General features: G+C 43.9%; 1 protein-coding gene across 12 annotated transcripts in view; it reads left to right on the forward strand.

The window, feature by feature from the left end:
- Nucleotides 1-15,513, forward strand: part of KIF9 (kinesin family member 9) — a 53,933-nt gene that overhangs the window by 4,662 nt on the left and 33,758 nt on the right. For 8 of the 12 annotated variants that reach the window (XM_049098044.1, XM_049098043.1, XM_049098042.1 and 5 more), the window contains exons 3-8: nucleotides 1,814-1,979; nucleotides 4,129-4,235; nucleotides 6,818-7,042; nucleotides 13,380-13,463; nucleotides 13,574-13,666; nucleotides 14,822-14,969. In XM_049098044.1, the coding sequence (XP_048954001.1) occupies nucleotides 1,814-1,979; nucleotides 4,129-4,235; nucleotides 6,818-7,042; nucleotides 13,380-13,463; nucleotides 13,574-13,666; nucleotides 14,822-14,969 (823 nt within the window). The remainder of the gene's footprint in view (nucleotides 1-1,813; nucleotides 1,980-4,128; nucleotides 4,236-6,817; nucleotides 7,043-13,379; nucleotides 13,464-13,573; nucleotides 13,667-14,821; nucleotides 14,970-15,513) is intronic. The other 4 variants (XM_049098047.1, XM_025458328.3, XM_035703284.2 and 1 more) reach the window with 2 other exon arrangements.

Here is a 15,513-nt window from a genome sequence, read left to right on the forward strand (position 1 = left end):
AAAAAGAACCAAGTTGGGGATCCCTGGGTGGCTCAGCGGTTTAGCACCTGCCTTCGGCCCAGGGCATGATTCTGGAGACCCAGGATTGAGTCCCACATTGGGCTCCCTGCATGGAGTCTGCTTCTCCCTCTGCCTGTGTCTCTGCCTCTCTCTCTCTCTGTGTGTGTGCCTCTCATGAATAAATAAGTAAAATCTAAAAAAAAAAAAAAAAAAAAAAGAACTGAGACAGAATTGATAAAAGTTGAGATGGACTTCAGAGTCCCAACAAGTCCAAACCCCTCCCTCTGAATTGCTTCTGATGAGGAAACTCCTGAAGTTCCCATTTTTAATTGTATTTTTGATTAATAGATTTACCTTCATCCTCATATCTGATACATAAAAACTGACATTTGTCCACACAAAACTTTCTGGTGATCAGATCTGCTTTTATATAACCACCACTCCCCTGGGGGGGGGGGCAGGGGGGCATCCAGTAAGAATGTCCTAAGTCGATAACTGTTAAAGTTGCCAAACCAGTGGGAAAAACTCTTATCTGAAAAACTGGGAAGATTGATCCATCCCCTTGCCTTTATCACTATCCTGACAAACTTTTTGAAGCCCATGACAGGCTTGGGACAGGTTGAGAAAGCCCTATGTTTTCATTCAGCAAACAGCTGTGAATCTCCTCCGGGCAACATGGAGACATTCTTTAAGGGAAGAATTCAATAGCAAACTACCCAGGCTTTCCAAGTCCTGGCAGTCAGAAAAAAACTCACGTATAGCCCTGTGAAGTATATCTTGCTGGACACATTTTCAATGAACACAGAAGCACAGAGCATTTAATGTGTGGATGGACCAAGCCTCTTTTTCTTGATCTTACTTTTTCTGCATATGGCTGTGTCTTGGCTCCTGAATTAGGGCATCTAGTATAAAGTTCCAAGAAGACTCTCTTTACATCAGAAGTCCCCATTGTGAAGACTGAAACCTACCACTGACCTAACATAATGTGTTCCTAAACCAGCTACTGCCATAATGGCTTGCTCTGGAGGGTTCTAAAAAAATATATTTTTTAAGATTTATTTATTTATTTATTTGTGATAGACATAGAGAGAGAGAGGCAGAGACACAGGAGGAGTGAGAAACAGGCTCCATGCCGGGAGCACGGCGTGGGACTCGATCCCTGGACTCCAAGATCGTGCCCTAGGCCAAAGGCAGGCGCCAAACCGCTGAGCCACCCAAGGATCCCTAAATTTTTTTTTTAATCTGTTCATCTAAATTACAAATGGGTAGGCACCCTTAATTTGCTGTAGTACCAGTGAGGAACTAAGTCTGAGAAGCCAAGAAGAGCCTCTTCTGTGGCTATTAATTCATCATTATTCACAGTGGGCTATAGTATGTTAAAGATGTGGCTCAATCCCAGACCTGTGTCCCCACTGTTCTCTCTGGCCTAATTCAAGACCTCACTGTGCTTAATGAATGTGTCTAAAGCTTGTTTAGTAGAAACATGGTGAATGTTCTTGACACCCACTCCCCCTATTTCATACATGGGGGAACAGAGACAAATAGTACCCTCTAATCTAAGGTGACAAGTCCTGAAACTAGGAGGTGCTTCGGTCTCCTGATCCTTCCGCCTTGAGGGTTGTGTGGCTTCCCTGCAGGATCTTCCCTCTCCCATCTCAAAGAAATCATTAGACTATTGGCCCATTTGTGGAAGTACCTATTCTTCCTAAAGTTCACTTCCTCTCTCTTTTCCAAGTCAGGCCTCAGCTGGCAGTGAGTTTTTCATACTGGTTTCCTAAAAACTAGCTCACTCTCTCTTTTCCTCTCTTTTTAGAGCATTGATATTCATATAAAAAAAGATCTTCAGAAAGGAGTTGTCAATAACAAGCAGACAGACTGGTCATTCAAGCTGGATGGAGTTCTCCACAATGCCTCCCAGGACTTGGTGTATGAGACAGTGGCAAAGGACGTGGTTGCTCAGGCTCTCGATGGATACAATGGTAATTTAGTTAATTGATAGTTGTTTTACGTAAGAACCCGCAGAACCCTTCCTGGAGGAAGAGATGCAAGTGTTTTATGGTGACTAGAATAAAAGATAACCTCACATGCTAACTTCTGATTGCTTATTTGTCTATCTCCATATTCTTATGGTGGAAAACTGATTATTTGCTTGGTGATATTGTGGCCATGACTTGATCCAAAGTTCTGGGATCCTGCCTTCTTAGGAAGATAGGAAGGCTGTGGCTCTCCATAGGTCATGGGGATTGAACTATTATCCTGTTCCAAATCTCTCAAATATTAGCTTTGAGGATAGTTTCCTTATGAATTTGATTGAATTCAAATAGTTTTCTCTTGGCTACCTGGTAGGAGCTACTTCATTCATTCTACTGGCGAAATCAGTCACTCTTCCTATTCCAGTATGGGGTTATTTACATATAGCACAGAAAAATGGAGTAGAGTTGGATTGCCTTAACAAATTACAAGCAGCTTTATTGGGAAATTTTTACAAACTAATTCAGTCTAAGATTGCTTGAAAATTTGAAAGTCTGTAGAAAAGATATATCACAATTTGTAAACTTTGCCAATGTGACTAGAATGCTCCCTATCTGCAAGTTTTAGGTCTTCTGTTAAAAAGTCTGTGTAGGGAGGCACCTGGGTGGCTCAGTCAGGTTGGCAGAAGGCAGTCCCAGGATCGAGCCCCGCATCAGGTTTCCTACTCAATGGGGAGCCTGCTTCTCCCTCTCCCTCTGCTGCTCCCCCTACTTGCGCTCTTTCTCAAATGAATGAAATCTTTAAAAAAAAAAAAAAATCTGTTTAGGGTTGATGCCCACACATTGTAATGTATCCCGCTTGAGATACATAGCTGTGGTCTTCATTGACCCTGAAGGCATATGTCCCCGAGGAGGTAAAGACAGAGCAACTGAGAAGGCCTAGAAGGTTGAGAGTCTTGGGCCCTGGGTGCTGTGGAATCATAAATGGGCTTTGAGTCCCAAATGCAGTGACTTCTTCCTACACGTTTGTGTTAGTGGACACTTTCTTTTTGAAAAAAAGATTTTATTTATTTATTTGAGAGAGAGCATGCTTGCGAATAAGGGCTGGGGGAGGGGCAGCAGAAAAGGGAGAAGCAGACTCCCTGCTGAGCAGAGGGCTAAATCTAAGATCCATGATCTGAGCTGAAGGCAGGCACTTAACCAACTGAGCCACCCAGGCACCCCAGTAGACACTGTTTCTGACCTCAGCTTACATGCTGAGTTAGAGCCCCTTGTGTAAAACCTACCAACCAACCCCAGGAACTAGAGGATTGGTGTGGTGAAGGCAAATGCTGATTTCCACGGTCCAGCATTGCCCCGAAGCAGCGTTTGGGATGGGTCTGGCTCAGGATGGCCAAACCAGGAGGAAGGGCAGAGGGGAATGGGAGCCCAGGATGATAGCATAGTTCATGTCCCAGAGCCTAGTGGTGATGGTAGAGTAGACCCCATAGATGTTAGAGGTGCAAGAGGAAGTCTTCCTGAAGAGGGTGGTGGGACCAGATCAGGACCCATCATGATGATGTTTCAAAAGTGGCATGGGACCAACTAGCAGCCCTGTTTAATCCTGTGGGAGCTTGCATTCTACAGAGGATTTTCCCCATTAACAGGAAGTTTCCTTCCCATGCCCATTTCTTCCCCAGGGATCCCCCCCCCCCCCCCCCCGCCTCCAGGGATTTTGAAAGCTCTTCTGGCCTCCTGCTTGGCCAGCTCCAGTGAGGCTTCCACCCGAGACTCTGGCAGTTCATGGCTTTGCTAAAGAAGAGCTGCAGTTCAGTGTTCCTATCTCCCACCTCACCTGATTAGGAAAATGGCCAGTTCTGCTCCCTGGGATTCCCTGCTCTGCTCGGAAGCTCTAGGGTCAGATCTTCTCTTGGCACAGGGAGCAGTAGAGCATTACATGGGGCACAAATTCAGAGCAGCAGTCTCTGTTTTGACCACTTATATCTGTTTCCCTGCCCACCCACCTCCAATGGCAGGAATTCCTCAGGTCCATGGCTGCTTCTGATGGCCACCTTCACACCAGGGGTCAGGCTGGCACCAGACATACTGGGGAATAAGAGAGCTATCCTTGGAGCTATTTTCCTGGACATTACCAAGACGTGCTTCCAAATATTTGCAGGTACCATCATGTGTTACGGGCAGACAGGAGCTGGCAAGACATACACCATGACAGGGACAACCGAGAATTACAAGCACCGGGGGATCCTTCCTCGTGCCCTACAGCAGGTAGAGCGGGCCCACAGGTGGGGTGCCACAGAAGGTCCCCTCTCTACCACAGCTGCTGCCGACCTCAGGCCTGCTATTGAAGACAGGATAAGCATTGCAGGGGTGAGGGTACAGGGGCCTCAGGAAACCGAAGTTTCAAAGTCTGACCCAAGCTTATGTGGAGCCAGTTTCTTCATTTGTGAAGGAGGGATTTGGACACGCCAACTGACCTCTTGCTGCTGCGCTGATCTGTGATCCTATAGTTTGGATCACAGAAAATTTGGAGGTCCTAATCGTGTTCCTTCCTTGTTTTATTTTTTTTATTTATTTATGATAGGCACACAGTGAGAGAGAGAGAGGCAGAGACACAGGCAGAGGGAGAAGCAGGCTCCATGCACCGGGAGCCCGACGTGGGACCCGATCCCGGGTCTCCAGGATCGCGCCCTGGGCCAAAGGCAGGCGCCAAACCGCTGCGCCACCCAGGGATCCCCCCTTCCTTGTTTTAATGAGGGGGATATAGACTCCTGCAGAATTTCCCTACTGGCCTGCTCTGGCTTCTTCTACCACCTCAGCCCCAGAAAGAGCAAACGGAAGAAGAAGGGCACAATGTGAGCTTTCAGGGCTGTCAGCCCTGGGGGTCTGGGAACTCTGAAGACAGGACAGAGGGGCCTTCCTTTGGAGTTCTGGGAGGACCCTCTTTTAGGATGTAGGAGGCAAAGGGCTTTTCCCCAAAAGCGTTTTGAGATTTTAGAGCTGTGTCTTATAAGAAATGGAGATGACCCTCTAGTGAATAAACCACTCATGCTCTAATTTGTGAAGCAATATCCTTTGTGCCCCACTGTTAGAGCTTCAGGATCTCAGCATCTTAGACTTCAATAGTCAAGCCCAGTGCTGCCCAGTAGAAATATAATGGAAGTCAGACTTGCAATTTTGAGTTTTGTCATGACCACAGTTTAAGAAGAAAAACAGGTGAAGTTGATTTTAAGAATGTATTTTATGTAACTCCATATATGCAAAATATAATTTCCACATGTGGTCGATATGAAAATCCTTGAGGTATTTTACATTATTTTTCTCATACTAAGTCTTTGCAGTGTGTATTTTACACTTATGGCCCATTTCAAGTTAGACACTAAATACATACCAGGCATACTGGATCTGTATTTAGATTTCATAAAATTGGGCAGCCCCAGTGGCGCAGCGGTTTGGCGCCGCCTGCAGCCTGGGGTGTGATCCTGGAGACCCGGGATCAAGTCCCGCATCGGGCTCCCTGCATAGAACCTGCTTCTCCCTCTCCCTGTGTCTCTGCCTCTCTCTCTGTGTCTATGAATAAATAAATAAAATCTTTAAAAAAAAAAAAAAGATTTCATAAAATTTACCATTGAAAAAGTATAAACCCAAGTTATTCCAAACATACTGAAAAGTTTACCAGTAACTGAATTTTGGAGCCACTTTGAAATTTAAATTCAAATTAATTACAATTAAATAAAATTTAAAATTCAGTTCCTCAGTTGCATCAGCCACATTTCAAGTGCTCTGCAGCCACCTGTGGCTAGTGTCTACCATGTTGGACAGCACATACCTGGACTGTTAGAGCCAGGTGGGAGCCTCAGGGGATCATCCAGCCCAACCTTCCCCTGCATTTGACAGTTAAGAAAGTTAAGGTCCAGAGAAGGGGAAAGACCAGTCCAAAGTCACCTGGCCATAAGTACCAGGGAGGGTATTAACAGTTGGGAAGGCTGAGTTTGGTCTTGGCTTCTCTTACTAGCTGAGTGACCACAGGCAAACAATTTCATTTCATGGAGCTTTCTAACAGATGGGCATAGCCCCCTGCCCTGCTTCAATCACAGAGGAATTTTGAGAATGGAATTAAATAATAGTTGTGAAAGAGGCTTATATATAGTGAGACCCCATAAAATAAGGGATCTGCACCCCAGAGTCCTTTCCATTCATCATGTCAGGGGACTGTGCAACCTGTTAAGTCAGGCCTTAAAAAACTACATGACCGTAAGTATCACTCAATGGACTTAATACTAGTAATTGTTGATGATGATGACCATCATGCCAGCTAGACTACAAATTCTTTTATGACAAAGATTTTTTAAAGATTTTATTTATTCATGAGAAACAGAGAGAGGCAGACAGAGACACAGGCAGAGGGAGAAGCAGGCTCCATGCAGGAAGCCTGATGCAGGACTCGATCCCAGGACTGCGGGATCATGCACTGAGCCAAAGGCAGACGCTCAACCACTGAGCCACCCAGGTGTCCCGATTTTTTTCTTTTTTAAGATTTTATTTATTTATTTGAGAGAGAAAGAGAGAGAGAGAGAGAAAACGTGAGCAAGGTCCGGGAGAGCCAGGGGGAGAGGGAGAAGCAGATGCCCCACTGAGCAAGGAGCCTGATGTGGAGCTCATCCCAGGGCCCTGAGACCATGACTTGAACCAAAGTCAGACAGTTAACTGACTGAGCCACCCAGGTGGTGTCTCAGGGCAAAGATTTTTTTCATTGTACATCTTGTTCTCTGCTGAAGTCAGAACTCTCCTAACACTGGCTGGTCATTGGAGTTTTGCTCTTGGTGACTGCCATCCAATATCCCATCTAGGTTTTTAGGATGATCGAAGAACGCCCCACACATGCCATCACTGTGCGTGTTTCCTACCTGGAAATCTACAATGAAAGTCTATTTGATCTCCTGTCTACTCTGCCCTGTGTTGGACCATCAGTCACACCAATGACCATTGTGGAAAACCCTCAAGGGGTCTTCATTAAGGGCTTATCAGTCCACCTTACAAGTCAGGAGGAAGATGCCTTCAGCCTCCTTTTTGAGGTGAGATGAGCAAGTCTAAGGGCTCCTTCCTTCTTTCTCTCCTACGCTCCCTCCTTCCTTCTCTTTTTTTCTTTTCCTCCCTTCCTCTTTCTTAGTTTTTTACTTACTTTGATAATCAGAATGAATATTAATATTTGCTCATTTAGCAAGTTCAGATAGTAAAGAAAAAAATACTGAAACAGAAAAAGAATTCACTTGCCTGTTTCCTACAAACAGCAACAATAATGTATATCTTGGCTTATTTCCTTCCTGTCTTACCACCACCACCCCCATCTACACAATTTTTTAACATAGTTGAAATTGTCCTTTTTTTCAGTTAACATGAAATTGTAAACATGTGTAGTATAGGAAAAAATAAGGATTAACATCCTTAGTGTATAAGAGCTCTTACAAATCCAAAAATTCCCCAGCATATGCTATTCTTTTAAAAGTCATATAGGTTGGAACTCTTACACATTGTTGTTGAAATGTACAATGGTGCAGCCATTTTGGCAGTTTCCTAATAAGTTAAATACTAATTTTATCATAGGACCTAGCAATTCTATCCCTATTTACCCAAGAGAAACAAAAGCATAGGTTGACACAAAGACTTCTAGGCAAATATTATAGCAGCATTATTCATAATAGCCAGACTGGAAATAATCAAAATATCAATCACCTAGTGAAAAAAAATCACCTAGTGAATGGATAAACAAAATGTACATCCATACAATGGGAAACTATTCAGCAATAAAAAGAAATGGAGTACTGATATATGCTACAATATGGATGAATCTTTAAAAGGGTAAGTAAAAGAAACACAAAAGATCCATACGTATGATTCCATTCATTTGAAATGTCCCAGTAGACACATCTTTAGAGAAAGCAGGTTAGTGGTTGCCCAGGGGAAGGAATGGGAAATGGTTGTAGTTGGGCCCAGGGAACTTCTTGGAGTGATGTTTCCACATTTCTAAAATAGGATTGTGGTGATGGGGACACCTGGCTGGCTCAGCAGTTGAGCGGCTGACTTTGGCTTAGGGTGTGATCCCACAGTCCCAGGATCAAGTCCCGCATCGGGCTCCCTGCGTGGAGCCTGCTTCTCCCTCTGCCTGTGTCTCTGCTTCTCTCTCTGTGTGTCTCTCGTGAATGAATGAATACAATCTTAAAAAAAAAAGGATTGTGGTGATGGTTGCACAAATCTATACATCTACTAAAAACAATCACTGAATTATACTTTTTTGTTTACTGAATTGTATACTTAAAGCAGAGAATTTTATGCTATTTAAATTATATGTCAATAAAACTTCTTTATTTTTATTTTAATTTTAAAGCATTTATTTATTTATTCATGAGAGACACAGAGAGGCAGGCAGAGACAGAGGTAGAGGGAGAAGCAGGCTCCATGCAGGGAGCCCGATGTGAGACCTGATCCTGAGACTGCGGGATCACACCCTGAGCCAAAGGCAGATGCTCAACCACTGAGCCACCCAGGCGTCCCTATAAAAGTTTTTTTTTTAAAAGTCACATGGGGGGCACAGTGGTTGAACATCTGCCTTTGGCTCAGTGTGTGATCCCAGGGTCCTAGGATTGAGTCCCACATTGAGCTCCCCACAGGGAGCCTGCTTCTCCGTCTGCCTATGTCTCTGCCTCTCTTTCTCTCTCTCTCTTGAATAAATAAATAAGATCTTAAAAAAAGAAAAGTCGGGATCCCTGGGTGGCGCAGCGGTTTAGCGCCTGCCTTTGGCCCAGGGCGCGATCCTCGAGACCCGGGATCGAATCCCACATCAGGCTCCCGGTGCATGGAGCCTGCTTCTCCCTTCTGCCTATGTCTCCGCCTCTCTCTCTCTCTCTCTGTGTGGCTATCATAAATAAAAAAAAGAAAAAAAAAAAAAAGAAAAGTCACATAAATGTCCTCAGGAGTGATTTACACCCAGAGCCCTTGCATCTGCAGGCAGGAGAGTGTCCCAGGAGGCAGCAGTAGGGTATTCTTGTTTTATTGTTGCTCCTAACATTTCACCATGACTAATGATGTTTGCTATAGACTTTTGGTGGCTTCAGGTTAAAGAAGGTCCAAGTTCGGGAAGAATTTTTATCATGAATTAATATTCATACCCTTAGTAGTAACCACTCTCTTGTGATCATTTCATTGGTTTTCTTTCTAGCTTTACCACCTTTGTTTCCTCCAACAGCTTTATTTATTTTTTTTGAAATTTGTTATATGAAAGAAATCACATAAGATGAATTCTTATTACTTTTTCCTTTTATCTACTTTTTATGTGAAATTCATCTGCATTCTTGCTGTATATTTTTAATTGTCATCATCATTGTATTACATTGGGTGAATATATCACGAGTTAGTTATCCTCCCTACTACTGATGGACATTTGGGTTTTCCTAATTTGGGGGATATTTCAAACAATGCCACGGGGAAGATTCTTGTTTATCTTTTGGTGCACACAGCACAAATTTTTCTAGGACTGAAATTTTGGGTGGTTGAGTATGTGTGTCTTAAGTTTTCTCAGGTAATGCCAACTCTTTTCCGTAACAGTACATTCCCACAGCAGGTTATCAGAATCCTGAGTATATTGATCTTAAAATTTTGACCAATCTGTCTGGGTCTGGTGTGTGGTGTTTCCCACTATGGTCTTCTGTTATCATCTTTGATTACTAATCGAATTAAGGACCTTTTCGTGTGTTTATTGACCATTTGGGTTTCCCTTTTCCTGTCTTTTGTTTTCTTTACAGATGTCCTTTCTTTCTTTCTCTTACCTGTCTGCGTGAATTCTTTATATACTCTGAAAACTAATTATTTTTCAATTATATCTATTGCAAATATCTTATATTTCTTGTGGCTTTTTTTTCTCTCTGTGTTATATGATGAACAAAAATTCTAGATTTTAGGTTAACTGTGTAAATTTTTTGTTTTGGCTTACTTTTTTAAAAAAATAAATTTATTTATTTGAGAGCAAGAGAGGGAGTAAGAATGAGAGAGAGCACAAGCAGCAGGGAGGAAGAGGGGAAGTTGCAGAGGGGCAAGCAGACTCCTGGCTGAGCAGGGAGCCTGATGCGGAGCTCCATCCCAGGACCCTGGAATCACAACTGAGCCAAAGGCAGATACTTAATGGACTGAACCACCCAGGTGCCCTTGTTTTGCCTTTTCATGTAAAGAGTATATAAAAGAATTTTCTTTTAAAAATCCATGGATAGAATTCATCATCGAAGTCATCCGATCCTGGACTTTGTTGAAAGATTTTTGATTACTGATTCAATCTCCATACTAATAATTGTTCTGTACATATTTTCTATTTCATCATAACTCCGTCTTGGTGATCTGACAGTATTTATTTTTTACCTGAAACCTTTCCTTCCACTTGGGACGCCACTATTTAGGTGTCCCTAAATATTCAATTTTAAAATAATTACAACACAGGGCACCTGGGTGGCTCAGTGGTTGAGTGTCTGCCTTTGGCTCAGGGTGTGATCCTGGGGTCTGGGATCGAGTCCCACATTGAGCTTCCTGCATAGAGCCTGCTTCTCCCTCTGCCTGTGTCTCTGGCCCTCTCTGTGTCTCTCATGAATAAATAAATAAAATATTTTTAAGAATAAAATAAAGTCAAATATTTAAAAATAAGACTTCTCAAAATGTAAAATTCATAAAAACCTTTCCCCTCCTCCTGGATTCCATAGGAATCTTAGGATTGTTGCCTTGTCTGTTATGTTTTTGGTTTTTGACTCCACAGAGGCATCATTATTGTTTTATATAGTCTATATTCTTTTATATGTACCCTCATATTTACCACTTTCATTGCGTTTTCTTTTTTTTCTCCATAACCTTCCTCTGGAGAATGTTTTCCTTTTTTTCTGTTATACATTCTTTATAGTGAGCAAGTTGATACCAAGTTTCTTGTTTATTGAGATATTTTTGCTGGCTGTAAAATTCTATTTCGGCATTTGCTTCTACCATATTAAAGATATTACTGCAAAGTTACGGTTTCCATTGTTAGTAGTGAGAAGTCAATCGTCAGTCTATTATTCAGCAGGCTTTTCAATGTATGTTAGTCTGCATTGTCTGAGAAGCAGTTGCTGAGATGGGATTAAATGTGCAAAGATTTTATGAAGGGAAGTTCCTGTGTCAACAAACCAGGAAGGGATCTGGGGTAAGCTGCATAGCTGTCAAGCCACCATGCAAGTCCTACCTCAGGTAAAGGGAAGAAAGGTCACATAGATGTCTCCTAGACTGCTATGCCACGTAAGACGAGTTAGCAAAGAACTCTTCGTGGAGGGGATTGCACTTCTCAGGCCACCAGAGATTGCCTAGTGGAAGCCAAAAAGACAAGGGGAGAGGGCAGTTCACAAAGAGGGGACCCATATACCCTTCACAATGTCACTGAATTTATAGGACAAGTGATAGTGAGAAGCTGTAGGAGACATGGCCACAGGGGTGAGCAAGGGGGGCAGCCAGGTCTGCTCCATAGCTTAGGGCTTTCCCTCCTCTTCAGGTGTTCCACTCTCCCCAAGGGGCCCTGTTGTCACCATTTTGGGACTTGTTCAGAGCATTTCTCTGGCGCCTTTAAGGAGACTGGAGTCCCTCCCACAAGGACCTTTTTCTCTTAAGAACAGCCATTTCCACCATTTTAAAGTGTATTTTGGTCATAGCACCCAATCCTGTGAATTAGAGACCAGGGCCTGCTGTCCCTTTAAAACTACAAATAATTGGGCAGCCTGGGTGACTCAGCAGTTTTAGTGCAGCCTTCAGCCCAGGGCCTGATCCTGGAGACCCAGATTGAGTCCCATATTCGGCTCCCTGCATGGAGCCTGCTTCTGCCTCTGCCTGTGTCTCTGCCTCTCTCTCTCTCTCTCTTTCTGTCTCTCATGAATAAATAAATAAAATCTTTAAAAAAAAAAACTACAAATTATTCATTTTTCATAAATTTTAAAAGTAATAACATGTTCACTGGAATGTCTAGGTGGCTCAGTCAGTTAAGCATCTGCCTTTGGCTCTGGTCACCATCTCGGAGTCCTGGGATCAAGCCCCACGTTGGACTCCCTGCTCAGTGGGGAGTCTGCTTCTCCTTCTCCCTCTGCCCCTCCCCCTACTATGCATACACATGCATTCTCTCTCAAATAAATAAAATATTTTTTAAAAAGTAATAACATGTTCACTGTAAAAATATGAAAACATACACCTATATAAAAAGAACAAATGGGGGCACCTGGCAGGCTAAGTTGGTGGAGCACAGGGCTCTTGATCTCTGGATTATGAGTTCAGCCCCACATTGGGTGTGGAAATTACTTAAAAATAAAATGTTTTTTAAAAATGAAAAAAATAAAGAAATGACCTCTAAGCCCGAACCTAGAAGTGACCATTCTGAGCATCTTGTGTATGAATGCTTTCTTATGTGAATGCTTTTGCATTCCTTAGGTGGTCCTATCATATGATTTTACCCACCACATCGATTGATTTGCAAATGGTGCACTGTCTTTTCATCCCAGGGGTTAGTCCCACATCACCCTGGTATATGATCCTTTTAATGTGCTGTCGAAGTTAGTTTGCTATGATTTTGGATTCTGTGTTTCTCTATTATTAGAAAATATTTGTCAACATTTTCCTGGCTGTATAACATTCCATTGTATAGACCATCCCCTAATCACTGAATATGTAGATTGATTGTGAATTGGTATTCATGAACATTTCTAGAACTCTTCATTCTTACTGCTACTTTGCTTTACAGAAAGATCTATAAATTCTCATATCCGAAGCGGAGGGTGATGGTCTAGGTCTGGACCCCCAGTTGGTCTGCCATTCTACTAATTTATAAACAATTTTTAAAAAAGATTTTATTTATTTATTCATGAGAAACACAGAAAGAGAGAGGCAGAGACACAGGCAGAGGGAGAAGCAGGCTCCATGCAGGGAGCCCGACGCGGGACTTGATCCTGGGTCTTCAGGATCGTGCCCTGGGCCGAAGGCAAGCATCAAACCGCTGAGCCACCCAGGGATCCCCTCTACTAATTTATAAATGAGATTTCTCTGGAAGGTCTGATTGCAGTAACATGAGATCACTTGTGTAGCTTTTGGGTGTAGTTGAAAATGACCCAAACATGGGCGCCTGGGTGGCTCAGTTGGTTAAACGTCTGCCTTTAGTTCAGGTCATGATTCCAGAGTCCTGGGATTGAGCCTCACATTAGGCTCCCTGCTCAGAGGGGAGCAGCTTCTCCCTCTCTTTCTGCCCCTCCCCCTGTTTGTGCTTTTCTCTGTCTCAAATAAATAAATAAAATCTTTTTTAAAAAATGAAAATCAACCAAACACCTCATTATTTTAATTTTTCAAAATGTCTATGTTTTCCCTCCTCTTCAGGGAGAGACCAACAGGATTATAGCCTCCCACACGATGAACAAAAACTCATCCAGGTCACACTGCATTTTTACCATCTATGTGGAGGTGAGTGTGAGCTCCTTGAATAGCCTGGGAGGGGCGGCCGAATTCCATGGGGCCTGCTCTGTCAGAAGTTTCTCCCTGTGACATCTGACCTCTGTTTGAATGTTTCATAGGCCCATTCACGGACTTTATCAGATGAAAAGTATATCACTTCCAAAATTAACCTGGTGGATCTAGCAGGCTCGGAAAGGCTAAAGAAGTCTGGGGTAAGTGGGTAGCAGGAGGATTCTCCTTAACAAGTCATAACCCTGTTGCCGGCATAGCGCCTGTGTACATGGGCTGTACCTCGTGGGGCATTTGAGAGCCCAGTCCTCAGCTCAGCACAGTAGAGCACACAGGCTTGACTCTGTGGAGCTGGAGGGACGGAATTTGTAGAGATGAACCAGCAGCAACACAGTTGCAGTTCCTACCTAATGGGTGTTTTGTAAACATTAAATGAGATGATGGCCCCTAAATTCTTAGCAAGGTACTCAACCCTCAGTAAGTGCTCAGAAAATGCTTTGTGCTAGTATTAGCCTTTCTCTGTGTATGCAGGTGAGTGTTCACATGAGTCTTTTGGTGAGTATTTCATCTCAGATATTCATATGAGTGTAAGTAGTAGCATACATAGTCACAGGAGTATGCAGTGAGCATTCCTATGTGCATTTTTTAAAAAGATTTTATTTATTTTAGAGAGAGAGGGAGAAGGAAGGTGGGGAGGAACAGAGGGAGAGGGACAGACTCCTTACTGAGCACAGAGCCCAACAAGGGGCTTGATCCCACCCCCCTGAGATCATGACCTGAGCTGAAATCAAGAGTCAGACACTTAAGTGTCTGAGCCACCCAGGCATCCCTCCTATGTACATTTATATAAGTGTTTTTAACTGTATGATAGTCACAGAATGATTTATCAAGTATCTGCACAAATATTCCTATGCATATTCACTCTTTTTTTTTTAAATCTTATTTATTTATGATAGTTATACAGAGAGAAAGAGAGAGGCAGAGACATAGGCAGAGGGAGAAGCAGGCTCCATGTACTGGGAGCCCGATGTGGGATTTGATCCTGGGTCTCGAGGATCGTGCCCTGGGCCAAAGGCAGGCGCCAAACCGCTACGCCCACCCAGGGATCCCTGCATATTCACTCTTAAGTGAGCATTCATATGAATAATCACATAAGTATTCATGTTCACGTGAAGGCTCCCATGAATATTTGCATGGGCATTCCTGGGAGTATTAGTATTAGCGGGAGATGGAATACATTTCCATGACACTGAGAAGAAGAGCTGGCTCTAGGAGGTTCTGGCCTGGCCACCCACCTGCAGTGTTCTCGGTGGGGCAGCTTCCCCATGTGATGAGTGGAACTGACCTTTGGTTTGTAGTCTGAGGGCCGAGTCCTGAAGGAAGCCACCTACATCAACAAGTCGCTGTCATTCCTGGAGCAGGCCATCATTGCCCTCGGGGACCAGAAGCGGGACCACATCCCCTTCCGGCAGTGCAAGCTCACCCACGCCCTAAAGGACTCGTTAGGTGAGGGTGCGGTTGGTTCCCCAGGGAGGAGGGACAGGCCTGGCATAGCTGCTGCTGGTGATCACAGAATGGCTCCCTTCCGGTTGCATGCACTTCCCGGCGGCCTTTTCACAGTGACGCCAGACACAGCTGGAGAGGCAGAAGCATGTGTGGTACCCTCTTCCATCACCCACGGCCTGCTGTGCTGGTCCTTCAGAACCTTTGCCTAAACTTTTGCCACTGCTGGGAATACCTTCTTATTTCCCCCATCCCTAAACCTGGCAGAACCCTTCACGGCCCTTACGACCAGGTGGTGGGCCTCACCCATGCCGCCTTCTCTTCTCCTGTAGCCTCCCTGACAGAGGAGCAGGCTGTGTCTTTTCATCCTTGTATCTCCAGGTTTTCATGTTGGGACTGATGGCACAGTCTTGGGTGTCTGCTTATTAATTGAGTGCTGCCAGTAGCAAAGCCCTGGCCCACAGCCCTCTCCCTGCCCCTCCCTGCTCCAAGTTCTTGCCCTCGCTTCTCTTTTAGGTATGTCCAGTGGCTTTTCCCCTTCCCTTCC

Source organism: Canis lupus, chromosome 20 (assembly GCF_003254725.2).
Source record: "Canis lupus dingo isolate Sandy chromosome 20, ASM325472v2, whole genome shotgun sequence".
Lineage (NCBI taxonomy): Eukaryota > Metazoa > Chordata > Mammalia > Carnivora > Canidae > Canis > Canis lupus.